Source organism: Scyliorhinus torazame, chromosome 22 (assembly GCF_047496885.1).
Source record: "Scyliorhinus torazame isolate Kashiwa2021f chromosome 22, sScyTor2.1, whole genome shotgun sequence".
Classification (NCBI taxonomy): domain Eukaryota; kingdom Metazoa; phylum Chordata; class Chondrichthyes; order Carcharhiniformes; family Scyliorhinidae; genus Scyliorhinus; species Scyliorhinus torazame.
The window spans coordinates 108,654,383-108,670,844 of record NC_092728.1 but is presented as its reverse complement, the minus strand read 5'-3'; the positions used below and the strand labels follow the sequence as shown (position 1 = coordinate 108,670,844).

Sequence of the window (16,462 nt, the reverse complement as noted above, 5' to 3'; positions counted from 1 at the left end):
AGATAGTAGTGGCGATGGATGCCGAGAAAGCATTTGATAGAGTGGAGTGGGATTATTTGTGGGAGGTGTTGAGGAGATTTGGTTTTGGAGAGGGGTATGTTAGATGGGTGCAGCTGTTGTATAGGGCCCCGATGGCGAGCGTGGTCACGAATGGACGGGGATCTGCATATTTTCGGCTCCATAGAGGGACAAGGCAGGGATGCCCTCTGTCCCCATTATTGTTTGCACTGGCGATAGCGTTGAGGGGTTCCAAGAAGTGGAGGGGAGTACTTAGAGGAGGAGAAGAACACCGGGTATCTTTGTATGCGGACGATTTGTTACTATATGTGGCAGACCCGGCGGAGGGGATGCCAGAAATCATGCGGATACTTGGGGAGTTTGGGGATTTTTAAGGGTATAAATTGAACATGGGGAAAAGTGAGTTGTTTGTGGTGCATCCAGGGGAGCAGAGTAGAGAAATAGAGGACCTACCGTTGAGGAAGGTAACAAGGGACTTTCGTTACCTGGGGATCCAGATAGCCAAGAATTGGGGCACATTGCATAGGTTAAATTTAACGCGGTTGGTGGAACAAATGGAGGAGGATTTCAAGAGATGGGATATGGTATCCCTGTCACTGGCAGGGAGGGTGCAGGCGGGTAAGATGGTGGTCCTCCCGAGATTCCTCTTTGTGTTTCAGTGCCTCCCGGTGGTGATCACGAAGGCTTTTTAAAAAAGGATTGAAAAGAGCATCATGGGTTGTGTGTGGGCCGGGAAGACCCCGAGAGTGAGGAAGGGATTCTTATAGCGTAGCAGGGATAGGGGGGGGCTGGCACTACCGAGCCTAAGTGAGTATTATTGGGCCGCTAATATTTCAATGGTGAGTAAGTGGATGGGAGAGGAGGAGGGAGCGGCGTGGAAGAGATTAGAGAGGGCGTCCTGTAGGGGGACTAGCTTACAGGCTATGGTGACAGCCCCATTGCCGTTCTCACCGAGGAACTACACCACAAGCCCGGTGGTGGTGGCTACACTGAAGATTTGGGGACAGTGGAGACGGCATAGGGGAAAGACTGGAGCCTTGGGGGGGGTCCCCGATAAGAAACAACCATAGGTTTGCCCCGGGGGGAATGGATGGGGGATATGGAATGTGGCAAAGAGCAGGAATAACGCAACTGAAAGATCTGTTTGTGGATGGGAAGTTCGTGGGTTTGGGAGCGCTGACCGAGAAATATGGGTTGCCCCAAGGGAATGCATTCAGGTATATGCAACTGAGGGCTTTTGCGAGCCAACAGGTGAGGGAATTCCCGCAGCTCCCGACACAAAGAGGTGCAGGACAGAGTGATCTCAAAGACATGGGTGGGAGATGGTAAGGTGTCAGATATATATAGGGAAATGAGGGACGAAGGGGAGACTATGGTAGATGAACTAAAAGGGAAATGGGAAGAGGAGCTGGGGGAGGAGATCGAGGAGGGGCTGTGGGCAGATGCCCTAAGCAGGGTAAACTCGTCGTCCTCGTGTGCCAGGCTAAGCCTGATTCAGTTTAAGGTATTACACAGGGCGCATATGACTGGAGCACGGCTCAGTAAATTTTTTGGGGTGGAGGATAGGTGTGCGAGGTGCTCGAGAAGCCCAGCGAATCATACCCATATGTTTTGGTCATGCCCGGCACTACAGGGGTTTTGGAGGGGGGTGACAAAGGTGCTTTCAAAAGTAGTGGGGGTCCGGGTCGAACCAAGTTGGGGGTTGGCTATATTTGGGGTTGCACAAGAGCCGGGAGTGCAGGAGGCGAGAGAGGCCGATGTTTTGGCCTTTGCGTCCCTAGTAGCCCGGCGCAGGATATTGCTAATGTGGAAAGAAGCCAAGCCCCCGGGGGTGGAGACCTGGATAAATGACAAGGCAGGGTTTATAAAGCTAGAGCGGATTAAGTTCGTTCTAAGGGGGTCGGCTCAAGGGTTCACCAGGCGGTGGCAACCGTTCGTCGAATACCTCGCAGAAAGATAGATGGAATGTAAAAAGAAGGCAGCAGCAGCAGCCCAGGATGGGGGGAGAGGGGGGGGTGGAGGAGGAGGAACCAGAAGGACTCTCAGGGTTGTTAATATATACTGTATAATATGTATAGGTCGTTGCTACAGATAATTATATATTGGACTGTTAAATTATATCTTTGGAGAGTGTTACTTGTGATAAGGCAGTTGCCAATTAGGGTTAGTTTTCATTTTTGTTATTATTTATTCATTTTCTGTTTATAAGATAGGTCATTGTTATTTGTGTTGTTATAATATTGTGTAAAGGATGCACAATGTACTGTGTTGGTTGACCAAAAATTTTCAATAAAATATATATATATTTTTTTTAAAAACACTTCATTTTAGCAAACTGAGCCTTGGGTGGTGTCGCATTGGCGCTGAATGTATCCTCTCCACCTGGCCTGGGTTTGCTCCACCTCTCCGAAAGGTGCTGAGATCATAGAATCATAAAATCCCTATAGTGCAGGAGGCCAGTCCGCCCATCGGGTCTGCACTGAGCCTCCAAACAAACACCCCACCCTATTCCAAAACCCCATTTAACCTTTGCTCCTTGGTGTCCCAAAAAATTATTTATCAAGGCCAATGCACCTAACCTGCACATCTTTGGACTGTGGAATGAAACCGGAGCACCCGGAGGAAACCCACGCAGACACGGAGAGAAGGTGCAGACTCTGCACGGTCACCCAAAACCGGAATTGAACCCAGGTCCCTGGCGCTGTGAGGCAGCAGTGCTAACCACCGTGCCTCCCCCCCCCCCCCCCCCCCCACACACACACACACATGGGTCATGGCCATTTTCTGATAACCTCGTCCAAGTGTGTGTGTGTGAGACTGTAGCATGTCACTGGACTAATAATCCATGAGTTGAAATCCCACCAGTGGGTAGTTTGACATTTAATTTGGGATCAGTAAAACTGGCCTTGAAACTGTCAAGTTGCTGCAGAATCTGAACTAGTTCCTTGACGTCCAGTAGGGAAGGAAGCCTGATGTCCTTACCCAGTGTGGGCCCATATGTGACTCCAGCCCCACCCTTGTTTTGTTGCTGGTCTAAGATTCAATTCATCGAGCGCACGCCTTGCCAATGAAACTGATCACACCCCTGATCAACATTGCGAGGTCCTGCTGCTTTGAGAAAGCCTCAATCATGCCTCAATTTCTTGAGAGTGCAGTCAGCGTAAGAGATATGCTTTGATAAAAAATAAATATCAAAAAGTACTTAATTGAGTAACTGACTCGTGTACCAATGAAAGTAGTTACCTCCATGAGCAGCTGCTACTACTGCATGTGTCTCTAATTATTAGTAACCTCTGTCGAATACTTTAATTTGCCACAGATTCTGTTCTTAGACCATCCTAGGAAGACAATTCGAGACACTCAAAAATACAAACCTTTCAAAACAGCCACCAGAGTAAGTAAACTTTGGATTTCTCCATCAGTCACAGCTGCCTAGCATTCAGATAGTTTGTTCGAGCCAAACTTCGTTATCACCCGACTGCAAATTTGTTCCATCCCAATTTGTCACCCACGAAACCACGGCATTTGCAATTGCACGATATCCGGTTGGGCTTGTAAACTGAACCCCTCACCACAGCATGGTTCTGTTCGAAGAGTTTCTGTTTTTTAGATTGTGCATTAACTTTATTAGTTTCTGATATTTTAAATTTGTATCTGTCTAGTGTAGCCGACCCTCCCTCAAGAATTTGTGTCAACAGATCCTAAACGTCAAAGTACAGGATGCTGAACATTCCTCGGTGAGTGTGTTCTTTGTCACTCAATGTGTATAGAGATACTTTGCAGCAGTTACACCCACTATGTTCAGACTATAATCTGAATCACTAAACTTCAGGATTTCCGTATTAGGCTTTGTTTACTCTTGCTGAAACAGCACAGCATCTCCATTGTCTCTATCCTCCCTCTTAGTTTTGCCTCATCGCTCTGAAGGCAGCTACTCTCACTGGGGTGCAGGTCCCACACACGCTGACTCTCACTGGGGTGCGTGTCCCACACACACTGACTCTCACTGGGGTACGGGTGCCACACACACTGACTCTCACTGGGGTACGGGTCCCACACACTGACTCACTGGGGTACGGGTCCCACACACACTGACTCTCACTGGGGTATGGGTCCCACACACACTGACTCTCACTGGGGTACGGGTCCCACACACACTGACTCTCACTGGGGTACGGGTCCCACACACACTGACTCTCACTGGGGTACGGGTCCCACACACTGACTCACTGGGGTACGGGTCCCACACACACTGACTCTCACTGGGGTACGGGTGCCACACACACTGACTCTCACTGGGGTACGGGTCCCACACACTGACTCACTGGGGTACGGGTCCCACACACACTGACTCTCACTGGGGTACGGGACCCCCACACACTGACTCTCACTGGGGTACGGGTCCCACACACACTGACTCTCACTGGGGTACGGGTCCCACACACACTGACTCTCACTGGGGTACGGGACCCCCACACACTGACTCTCACTGGGGTACGGGACCCACACACACTGACTGACTCTCACTGGGGTATGGGTCCCACACACACATTTAGTGGTGTGGTAATTCTACAATAGGGTGTGCAAATGAAGGCACAGCTGCAAATTGTAAGCAATGAAAATCAGGATGTACGAGTGGACAGAATTGGAGGAGTGCAGAGATCTAGGAGGTTTGTTCGACTGGAGGAGGGTACACACAAATGGAGTGGGTGAGGCCATCAAAGGATTTGAACACCAGGTCTGGGTTTATAAATCTCACTCCAGCACAGCCCAGCAATGGTGCCTCGGACCCCCACCTTGAGGTGCCTCTGCTCCCACCGGCTATGACACTGACTCCAAACCACAGTTTGTGTCAGGTTTCAGATAGGCTGGGTCGGTTAAAACTGCTCCTTTGGGAGTTGGTGTTGCATTGAGGTTCCTGCTTTGCAGACGTTGCGGAAAGTTCCGTTGGAGACAACAGAAGGTTGTCAGGAAACTGCTCAGTTGCATCTTACTGGTCTCATCAAACTGCATTCACTCTGCCAGTCTTCTGGGGTGTTTATTTGTGCCAGAGCAACAGGAGGAACAGATCCTGCTCATGCGCAAATGTAGTTGGTGATGCAGGAGGTACTGTTACAGCTTTAACATGCTCTGCCCTTTGCTCAGTTAGTTTATTTGCACCTTAAATAAAATTACATTTTTGTCATCACCCAATGTTGGGCTGAAGATTGTGACCCTGGGATTAAGAGTCCCATCAAAGAGCTGGGCTTACCGGGCTGTACAGGAACTTGCCCCTCAAAGCCTTTCCAACATGCCTGACAATTCCACAATTTGCTGCCCCAAAACTTTCAGCCTCTGTTGCCAACCTGAGCAAGAAACGTTTGGATCAGGTTGTGGATGCAGATATGGTTTGTTCCATTATGAAATGTTGTAGTTGACAGGAAGTCATCTGGATTTAGCCCATGGGGAAGCAGTTGTTGCTGCTGGCACTGCTGCTATAATAATAATGTTTATTGTCACAAGTAGGCTTACATTAACACTGCAATCAAGTTAGTGTGAAAAGCCCCTAGTCGCCTGTTCGGGTACACCGAGGGAGAAATCAGAATGTCCAATTCACCTAACAAGCCCGTCTTTCTACGTCCTCATTGGCATTTTCCCCTCTTAGTCTCTCATGGATTGGCTATCCTGGCCTTTATTTTGAGGCATTATAAACTTTTAAAACTAAATTTGAAAACTCGATTGCTCCTGCCGCTGACCAGAAATGGGCTTAGGGAGGGAGTGATCTGCCAGATTCACTGCTTCTGATCTCACTGGTGAGGACAGAAGATCAGGCTGGTCGGTGATGCCCTCACTGGTTGGGTAGCTGCTTGGATAGAGTCTGCACTCGTGGAACCAATACCCCAGTGGGTGGTACTCGGGCTGTCTGGGTCTGAACAAACCAGGCTTGCCACTGCTCTCTGTGTAACTGGCTATTTTTCTCATTCTTGCTCTTTAGGTACAGGATGCACAGGCGACAATGAGACTTTACACACTCGTGAAGCAGAAGTGGGAGGCTGACCGAAAGGCGAAGCACAAAATGAAGAAACGCGTTGCAAAGGAGAAACTGAAACCTTCAAGCTAAATAGCACAAGACGACAAGGCGGTGGTACTGACTGACCGTGCTTCTCTCCTGTATTTTTTGCTAATATTCCTGCCCATGTACAAAATAAAACCTCGTTGGAATTTTCATTAAATATGAACTAAATGAATGACCCAACGAAGAAAATCATTTGTGCACCAACGTCAACTTCAAACACTCCCAGGACAGGTACAGTACGGGGTTAGATACAGAGTAAAGCTCCCTCTACACTGTCCCCATCAAACACTCCCAGGACAGGTACAGCACGGGGTTAGATACAGAGTAAAGCTCCCTCTACACTGTCCCCATCAAACACTCCCAGGACAGGTACAGCACGGGGTTAGATACAGAGTAAAGCTCCGTCTACACTGTCCCCATCAAACACTCCCAGGACAGGTACAGCACGGAGTTAGATACAGAGTAAAGCTCCCTCTACACTGTCCCCATCAAACACTCCCAGGACAGGTACAGCACTGTGTTGGATACAGAGTAAAGCTCCCTCTACACTGTCCCCATCAAACACTCCCAGGACAGGTACAGCACTGTGTTGGATACAGAGTAAAGCTCCCTCTACACTGTCCCCATCAAACACTCCCAGGACAGGTACAGCACGGGGTTAGATACAGAGTAAAGCTCCCTCTACACTGTCCCCATCAAACACTCCCAGGACAGGTACAGCACTGTGTTGGATACAGAGTAAAGCTCCCTCTACACTGTCCCCATCAAACACTCCCAGGACAGGTACAGCACTGTGTTGGATACAGAGTAAAGCTCCCTCTACACTGTCCCCATCAAACACTCCCAGGACAGGTACAGCACGGGGTTAGATACAGAGTAAAGCTCCCTCCACACTGTCCCCATCAAACACTCCCAGGACAGGTACAGCACGGGGTTAGATACAGAGTAAAGCTCCCTCTACACTGTCCCCATCAAACACTCCCAGGACAGGTACAGCACGGGGTTAGATACAGAGTAAAGCTCCCTCTACACTGTCCCCGTCAAACACACCCAGGACAGGTACAGCACGGGGTTAGATACAGAGTAAAGCTCCCTCTACACTGTCCCCATCAAACACTGCCAGGACAGGTACTGCACGGGGTTAGATACAGATTTGGGTTTATTGCCATGTGTACTGAGGTACAGTGAAAAGTATTGTTCTGCATACAGTCCAGACAGGACTTTCCACACATTGAACAGCATGTCTGCTGATTTTCAGACCCAGAAAAAGGTTAAAGACCTGGCCAAGCAATGAGGAGACCTGTAGCGCAGCAACAATTGGAAAGATGGCGGAGGGGGAAGGGTTGTCGCAAGCTGGAAAACCCCAGATGGAGCAGCTATTGGTGTTCATCAGAGAGGTTCAGCCAGCAGCGAAGGGAGATGCAGGATCTTGAACAACGATGAGTCAGACTACAGGAAGGAGATAGAGAACCAGTGGAGTGGTACAACAACAATCTATCCCTCAATCTCAGCAAAACTAAGGAGCTGGTCATTGACTTCAGGAAGCAAGGTACTGTACACACCCCTGTCCGCATCAACGGGGCCGGGGTGGAGATGGTTAACAGCTTCAAATTCCTAGGTGTGCACATCACCAACAATCTGTCGTGGTCCACCCATGTTGCTGCTACGACCAAGAAAGCACCATAGTGCCTATACTTCCTCAGGACACTAAGGAAATTTGGCATGTCCACACTGAATCTTTACAGATGCACCATAGAAAGCATCCTATCTGGCTGCATCACAGCCTGGTATGGCAACTGCACGGCCCAAGACTACAAGAAACTTTAGAGTCATGAACCCGCCTCCCATCTGTTGACTCTGTCTACACCTCCCGCTGCCTGGGGAAAGTGGGCAGAATGATCAAAAGCCCCTCCCACCCGGATTGTTCTCCCTTCCATCGGGCAGGCGATACAGAAGTCTGAGAACACTCACTAACAGATTCAAAAACAGCTTCTTCCCCACTGCTACCAGACTCCTAAACGACCCTCTTATGGACTGAACTGTTCTCTACTGAGTAGTACTACGCTCCTGTATGCTTCACTTGATGCCTGTGTCTATGTATTCACGTTGTGTATTTTATGTTTGCCCTATTATGTATTTTCTTTTAATGTATGGAATGATCTCTGTTTGAGCTGATACAGAACAATACTTTTCACTGTACCTTAGTACACGTGACATCCAACCCAATCCGGTCGAAGGACATCAAGGGAGCGGTAGCACCATTGAAAGGATCGATGGAGTCGAAAAGTGTTTGGCGGCACTGAGGTCACAGATCCGGGGAGTTGGAGAGGGTTATGTCTAACCACAGTGATCGGGTGGTGGCGGTGGAGGTGGGGCTCCTGGGGAACCTTTGCAAGTAACTAGAGCAAAGGTAGAGGAGCAGGAAAATAGATCCAAAAGGCAGAACCTGTGTATCTGAGGCTTGCCTGAGGGTGTGGAAGGCACATGTGCCACGAGCTACATCTCAAGGATGCTGGCGGGGCTGGTGGTGGAGGGGTTGCTGGACAAGAGGTGGATGAGGTGCATAGCTCCCTAAGACAGAAGCCAAGAGCAGGGAAGCCGCCGCGGGCGGTGATTGTGAGACTTCACAAGTTCGTGGAGATGCGGATTGGCCAGGGAGAAGTGGAACTGAGATTGGGAGGGGAACAGGGTCCGAATCTCAGGACATTGGAGCGGAGTGGGCAAAAGGCGTGCCAGGTTCAACAAGGCCAAAGCAGTTCTATACTGAAGGCAGATCAGGTTTGGGGTGCTGTACACAGCAAAACTATGGGTGATTTGGAAGGCCAGGAGTACTATTTCGGAACCCCAGAGGAGGCCAATGACTTTATTACAGACCATAAACTGGGGGAGAACTGAATGTTGATGGGAGACAGAGGAGTTTAAACAATGGAGTTTGGAAGATGCGGGTAGTGTGAGGGCTGGAGGATGGGGGATTTTGCTGGCGTTGCTAAGGGGTTTTGGGTGTGTCTTCGTGTGGGGGAGGGTGGGGTTCGCACAGACCGAGGAAGGAAAGGGGGGGTAGATGGGAGGAGCCTTCGGGCAGGAGCTGCTGGTGAACAGAAGTGAGGTAGGGAAGATGGGCGCAGGAGTTGGGCAAGTGGGGGAGGGGGAACGCGAAGTGGCAGTGCTGGAGGAGGAGCAGGTCCATGGACGGAGAAGGGAGCCATCTTGCCTTGTGAATGCGCCCCTGCACTTCAGGGTTTCCCTCTGTTAGGGGGACATCCAAGATGGCTGCGGTCACTGTCCTCACCATGAGATCGGGCCCCCTCCATTCTAGGCTTTTCCTTCGTCCAGGGCCGCCCAACATAGACGCCATGTTGGTGAGCCCCTGCACTTTGGGGTTTCCCTTTCTTTAGGGGCCCTCCAAAGTGGCTGCCTTGTCGTGTGTCCTGTTGTAGCCAGCCTAGAGCCCCCCACCCCTTGTCCCTTTGTTCCCCCTATAATTCTGTTTCTCTTTCCCCCCCCCCCCATTGCACAACAGCCTCCCTTGTACCTCCTGCTGCTGACTTTCCAATGTGGTGGCCCTCCCCCTCCTGGGTTCAGTCTAAACCTTCGCTCTCCCTTTCTGTGTTTTGCTCTCTGGTTCAGAGTGAGGCACTACAGACCCACGCAAATTGTCTTTTAGCATTTCAGGCTTACCGTTGCTCCTGTTACTGCCTTCCCAACCCAATCACTTAGACAAATTTGTCCGCATCTGCAGGGGGCATAAAGTAGTGTTCTCTGTCCTGGAAAGTGACCCATAGTTTGCCTGGGTACAACATCTCAAACTTCCCCCTACTTTTAAACAGGACCGCCATTGCTCCATTAAACTCTGCCCGGCGCTTGGCCAGGTCTGCCCAATGTCCTGGTATATCCGAATCTGGTGTCCCTCCCAGTTACAGGCCTTTGACTGCCTGGCCCAGTAGGATTCTTTCCCAGTCCTGGTACCGGTGCATCTTGGCAATTATTGCCCTTGGCTGTTCCCCATCCCTGGTTTTCGGCCAGAGCGACCTGTGGGCTCTAACTGACGGATTGGGGCAGCTGTCCTTCCCACCAGGTTTCCCAGCATCTGGGGCACATAGTCTGTGGGGTTCCTCCGGCAGGCCCACTATCCCCAGATTTTGATGCCACAACCGGTTCTCCTGGTCTTCTCGGTTCTGCTGTGTCGCCTCCAGCCTCGTTATCTCCGTCTTGAGGGCGGTGATCTGGTCGCTCCGGTCTTTTGAGGCTCTTTAATGGTGTTCCCCATGGCCTCTAATTGCTTTGACGTCTTGTCCGGGTCCACATGTATGGCGGTAGGAGCTTCTGTGACTGCCACCTTGACCACTGCCTTTCTTTCGACCTTGATGTCCTCTGTTAGTTCCCTGGGTGAGGAACATCTTCTATCCGCCCTCTGGTGAGGGGGAGCTCCGTGTGCAGTTTGTGGTGTGGCTGGAGTTTCTCCGTCTCATGGGTCCGCTGTCCCGTTGACTCGTTTCTCCTGTTGCTTTTTATTTCTTTTCAGCCTCTGGAGCTGCTATTGTTCGGCAGCGCTCTTTGTATTTTGATTAGAGAGTGTGAGGGGATGCTATTTTCCCGGTGCTGACTAAATGGGCGACACGGTAACACAATGGTTAGCACTGTGGCTTCACAACGCCAAGGTCCCGAGTTCAATTCTCAGCTTGGGTCACTGTCTGTGCGGAGTCTGCACGTTCTCCCCGTGTCTGCGTGGGTTTCCTCCGGGTGCTCCGGTTTCCTCCCACAAGTCCTGAAAGACGTGCTGTTAGGTGAATTGGATATTCTGAATTCTCCCTCTGTGTACCCGAACAGGCGCCGGAATGTGGCGACTAGGGAATTTTCACAGTAACTTTATTGCAGTGTTAATGTAAGCCTACTTGTGACAATACAAATTAAAATTCAATTACAAGTGCCTAATTTTGAATTCTTAGGAGAGCCACCTTTCGTGCATCTGCTCACCGGAAGTCTGCACTCCCTCAGTACTGACCCTCTGACAGTGCAGCACTCCCTCAGTACTGACCCTCTGACAGTGCAGCACTCCCTCAGTACTGACCCTCTGACAGTGCGGCACTCCCTCAGTACTGACCCTCTGACAGTGCGGCACTCTCTCAGTACTGACCCACTGACAGTGCGGCACTCCCTCAGTACTGACCTTCTGTCAGTGCAGCACTCCCTCAGTACTGCCACTGATTATGAAAAATGAAAATGAAAATCGCTTATTGTCACAAGTAGACTTCAAATGAAGTTACTGTGAAAAGCCCCTAGTCGCCACATTCCGGCACCTGTTCGGGGAGGCTGTTACGGGAATTGAACTGTGCTGCTGGCCTGCATGGGTCTGCTTTCAAAGCCAGCGATTTAGCCCTGTGCTAAACAGCCCCTCCTTGAGTTTCTAATGTGTGATTTAAACCCAGGCATGTGTGTCCGGGATGTTTTGCCGCTTCTGTTTGAACCTATCAAATGGACTTTATAAAATAACCAGGAGAGGACAATAAGCTGTTTCAGGATTTAAGCCAATGATTGTGAACTTTCAGAAGCACTGGTGTCAGCGTGAAGTTTGGGTTGGGATGGCCACCAGGCGTCAGTGTGCTGGGTGATGGCCAGACGACAAGCAGCACAGACAGGAGCTTCTTCGCTGCTGGTGTGGCCGAGGATTGTTGTTGGGCATGAATGTGTAATCAGCACTGACAATACCGTGGGTCCATTCATCCGTTTAATGAAAGCATGATTTAAATTAAATAGAGACCACGTTGCTGTCGACATCTTCGTCCTGCGGGCTTGAGCCTATTGTCTGCAGCTTTGAAAGTGTAGAATCCACCAAAATGAGGATGTCCTGAAGGGAGAGCGAAGTGTCAATAAAATGATTTATTTGCCCTCTACCACCCCTCCGGGGCGGGCTGTCTCTCATGACCTTGCCTCAACTTCCTCCTCTTGCTATGAATGCTAAAGATTACCCAAACCATCCCTGATCCTGTCCTCACCAGATCTTCAGAGCAAGAGGGGCCATTTAGTGCCCCCAGTCTGCTTTACCTTTCTCTACCTCAGTACTGATCTCAACGTCAATTCCATTATTAAAAACAGGAAATGCTGGAAATACTGAGGTTGCATCTGTGGAGAGGGAAACTGAGTTAATGTTTCAGGGAAGAGATCTTTCACGACCTGAAAAATTCTGTTTCCTTTTCCATGTAAGCTGGCTGACTTGCTGAGTATTCCCAACACTTTGTTTTAATTTCAGATATCCACCATCTGCAATATTTTTCTTTTATATTTGTGTGAACTCCATGAATCCACGCCATGCTCAGTAAAAATCTATTTGAATAGGCTGAGCTCCAGCCTCGACAGTTTCCGAGGCAGTGGCGTACTGGTCTTGTTGCTGGATTACTGAGCCAGAGACCCAGAGTCCTGCTCTGGGAACCCGGGTTCGAATCCTGCCGTGGCAGATGGCAAAATTTGAATTCTCGGAATTAAAAATCTCAAGCTGGCCGTGGAGCCATTGGTGACTGCCATAAACACCCATCTGGTTCACTAATCTCCTTGAGGGAAGGAAATCTGTCGTCCTTACCTGGTCTGGCCTGTGTGTGACTCCAGACCCACAGCAATGTGGTTGACTCATAAATGCCCTCAGCAGTAACTGTGCCACCGTGCTGCCTAACCCCCACCCCCACCACCCAGGTCTGTGCAACTTGTCGTCTTCATTTATCCCTGTTAACTCTGGTTTCTGTGCTGCCCTGCTGGCTGTCTGATAGAATTATCCAGTTAGTTGCTCAGTTATCCCCAGCTCTTTCCCCACAATCCTGCAGTTTTTCATTTGCATCTATAGTCTACTTTTGAATTTGCTTTAACCACCCTTTCAGACAAAGTTAGGGGAGACATCACTGCATTTCCTGTGTCTGACCTCCGTAACGGATTGCAGTCTATCTGGAAAATCAGACCGACGGAGCTGCACAAGGCAAATTCTCATCCCGTTGCACTCACCTCGTTAGAAGCAAATTTGATTTTGATTGAGTTCAGTGTCACATCTAGTTTCTGGGACAACAGCTCAGGCAGCACATCCTCTGAAACAGCACCAACAGTGACCATCTTTATCCATTAATGGAAATACATATTTCTACACCATCTCCTTCCCTGCCCTTCCCTTATTCACTTTCTTACTCCCTATCTCACACTGCTCCTCCCTCCTAAATTCACTTCCTTCTCCCGCTCTCCTCCCTCGCCTGCTATCCAACTCCATCACCCTGCTCGCTCACCTTCTCCCACTCGTTCTCCATATCCCCTTTCATCATCTCCTCTACTTTCTGTCCTTCTCCCCCAATCTCTATCCTTCTCCGCCAATCTCTATCCTCCCCCAATCTCTCTCCTGCTCCTCCAATCTCTCTCTGCTGCTCCCCATTCTCTCCTCACCCCACCTCTAACTTTCTCCTGCTCCCCACTCCTTTTCTCCCACTCGGTCTCCTTCAGCTACCCACTCACTCAGCTCCAACCTCCTCTCACCTCCTCTTCTAAACTCTCCTTCATCACTCTCCCTCCTCCTCCCCACTCTCTCCCCTTATTCCCCCTTCCCCACTCTCTCCTTCCTCCACACTCTCTCCAACTCTCACTCCTCCCCACTCTTCTCCCCTACTCTCTCTTCTTCACTCACTCTCTCTTATACTCCCCTTCCACTTCACTCTCCCCCTTAGACTTCTACTCTCCACTCTAACTATCCTGCCCGAATGCCTAACCCCCCCCCCCACCCCTTTTCCCTACAAATTCCTCCACAATGTACAGGTTTGAACGCACCGTACTGCACCAACTCCAGAAACACCATGCAGATATCCTGCACCACCTCTGGGTCAGTGAAATGTTTATGGTAACTTTGAATGATCAACGCAAGCCCATCCCGATTATTTTCTGGTACGAGGATCCGGAATGCCACGAGCTCTGAAAGGGAGTTAATGTGAGCTGGTTAGATTGGAGACTAAAAACAAACAGTGTCAGATCCCTCATCCCATTGTCACCGACTCATTTGTTTCATGTTAGCGCACCACCTCCTCCCTCCAAACTCAGCTCTATCATCAGGATTTCAAAACCAATCTCTGTGTCAGCTACTCCTGATTCGTGATTCTACCCAACTGTGTCTTATCCTTTCAAAGTGGGGTGTGCTGGGGTTGGGGTCTTGCCCCTTCACCTGCATTTGTCAATATGTTCACCACAATTCACGCCGGTTGGGTAAAGTTTTCCCCGCTGCTGGGAATGTTCATTGATGATTGCACAGCGTTCCTCAGATACTGAAGGAGTTCATGTCCAAATGCAGCATGACCTGGACAACATTCAGATTCTGGCTGATAAGTGACAAGTAACACTTGCACCACACAAATGCCAAAACAATCTCCAACAAGAGGGAATCTGACCATCTCCCCATGACATTCAATGGCATTACCTCTCTCAAAATCCTGGGGGTTACCATTGACCAGAAACTGAACTGGACTCACCATATAGATACTGCAACAAGAGCAGGTCAAAGGCTGGGAATCCTGGGCAAATAACTCACCAATGCCTGTCGACAATCTACAAAGCACATCAGGAGTGTGATGGAAGACTGTCCTCTTGCCTGGATGCTCCAGAATAGTGATGGGCAACCTGCAGTCTGGGTCACATCTGGGTTCTGAGTCTGGCTCACAAGACATTTTGTTGACCATTACCCACATGCAGGGTTGGCACATTCTGCTGATTTCTGTCTGCGTAGTGTTTTTCTTACGAAGTGAAGTGAGATGCATGCTGATTGCACACAACATTGACTGAGAGAGCCGTGCACTCCCTTTGTGTCCAAAATATTTCTTTTGTTTTTGCCATTTGAAGTTGATAATTGTGTTTTTCAAATTTTATTTTTCCTGGGACCCACTTCTGCCAATCAGCCGACCTTCGTGACCCACGCCGGCCGACCTTCGAGACCCTCGCCGGCCGACTTTCGGGACCCAGGCTGGCCGACCTTCGAGACCCTCGCCGGCCGACCTTCGGGACCCACGCCAGCCGACCTTCGGGGCCCACGCCGGCCGACCTTCGTGACCCCCGCCGGCCGACCTTCGGGACCCACGCCGGCCGACCTTCGGGACCCAGGGCGGCCGACCTTCGGGACCCAGGCCGGCCGACCTTCGTGACCCACGCCGGCCGACCTTCGAGACCCAGGCCGGCCGACCTTCGGGACCCAGGCCGGCCGACCTTCGGGACCCAGGCCGGCCGACCTTCGAGACCCAGGCCGGCCGACCTTCGAGACCCAGGCCGGCCGACCTTCGAGACCCACACCGGCCGACCTTCGTGACCCACGCCGGCCGACCTTCGAGACCCACGCCAGTCGACCTTCGTGACCCACGCCAGTCGGCCTTCGAGACCCACGGCTGCCGACCTTCAGGATTCACGCCACATTCGCTTATCTTTAATGTGAAAGGGGAGCCTGGTCCTCACAATCTCACTCCAATCAGGTTCACAGGAGAGGGCAATGTGCACATCAAGTGCAGACTTCAGTCAGCTCCTTTGTGCCGTCTTCATCTTTGTGAAAACGGAAAATCCAACCCTGCACATGTAGGTCATTGTGAAGGGCAATAGCAACAAAATGCTTGTTTTTGGCAGCACTGGATACCACCTATTTGAGTCTCTGGTTGTCTCTTACTTTTAAGAAAATGATCCCTCTTCACAATCCTCTTGCCTCCAAACACATGCCCGTGACCCACCCGCAGGTTGCGACCCACACATTGCCCACGCATTGAAAGATTCTGCATTTATATCTAAATGTATTTAATCTTATTAAAGGCTGAGTGAAAAAGCCAGATTTCAATCTTGCTGCCCACTGAGAAAGGGAGGGACACTCGGGTGGCGCACTCACTAGACCAACACGACTCAAGAAGCTAAATACCAACCAGGACAAAGCTGCTTGATAAGCACCCCATCCACAAACATACACTCTCTCTCTCTCCCCCCCCCCCCCCCCCCCCCCACACGACTGACACAGTAGCAGTAGTGTGTACCAGCTACAAGATGCACGCAGCAATTCACCAAGACTCCTTCAATAGGACTCTTTCCAAACCCACAATCTCTACCCTCTGGAAGGGCAAAGGCAGCAGATGCATGGGAAAATCAACACCTGCAAGTTCCCTTCCTGACTTTTAACCTATACCCACTGAATCAAGAGCTGACCTGTAACTCCTACCTGACATTCGAATTAAACTGGCCAGAGCGAAGCAGATATTTTTCACGATAGTTTCTTTTCGCAGGTGGAGTTCGAATGCTTCAATTAAGAGCAGAGTGATATCCTCTAACTGCTCATCATTCAGGGACTCTGAGAGGAGAACATCAGTATGTCAGTGCTCAAATAACTGCAGGTTAAAGTCCAACAGGTTTGTT

The 16,462-nt window shown here is 50.2% G+C and overlaps 2 protein-coding genes across 10 annotated transcripts in view; one reads left to right on the top strand and one right to left on the bottom strand.

Annotated features, from left to right (window-relative positions):
* Nucleotides 1-6,245, top strand: part of rexo4 (REX4 homolog, 3'-5' exonuclease) — a 44,397-nt gene extending 38,152 nt beyond the window's left edge. For 4 of the 7 annotated variants that reach the window (XM_072488918.1, XM_072488919.1, XM_072488921.1 and 1 more), the window contains exons 7-9: nt 3,338-3,412; nt 3,681-3,755; nt 5,993-6,245. In XM_072488918.1, coding sequence (XP_072345019.1) covers nt 3,338-3,412; nt 3,681-3,755; nt 5,993-6,118 — 276 coding nt within the window. In that variant the 3' untranslated portion in view covers nt 6,119-6,245. The remainder of the gene's footprint in view (nt 1-3,337; nt 3,413-3,680; nt 3,756-5,992) is intronic. The other 3 variants (XM_072488924.1, XM_072488925.1, XM_072488923.1) reach the window with 3 other exon arrangements.
* A 5,540-nt stretch (nt 6,246-11,785) lies between these two features.
* The window catches only part of LOC140399348 (serine/threonine kinase-like domain-containing protein STKLD1), an 84,243-nt gene continuing 79,566 nt past the window's right edge, over nt 11,786-16,462 (bottom strand). For all 3 annotated transcript variants that reach the window (XM_072488908.1, XM_072488909.1, XM_072488910.1), the window contains 4 exons: nt 16,269-16,397; nt 13,865-14,005; nt 13,061-13,140; nt 11,786-11,918 (listed from right to left, as the gene is read on the bottom strand). In XM_072488908.1, the coding sequence (XP_072345009.1) occupies nt 11,820-11,918; nt 13,061-13,140; nt 13,865-14,005; nt 16,269-16,397 (449 nt within the window). In that variant the 3' untranslated portion in view covers nt 11,786-11,819. The remainder of the gene's footprint in view (nt 11,919-13,060; nt 13,141-13,864; nt 14,006-16,268; nt 16,398-16,462) is intronic.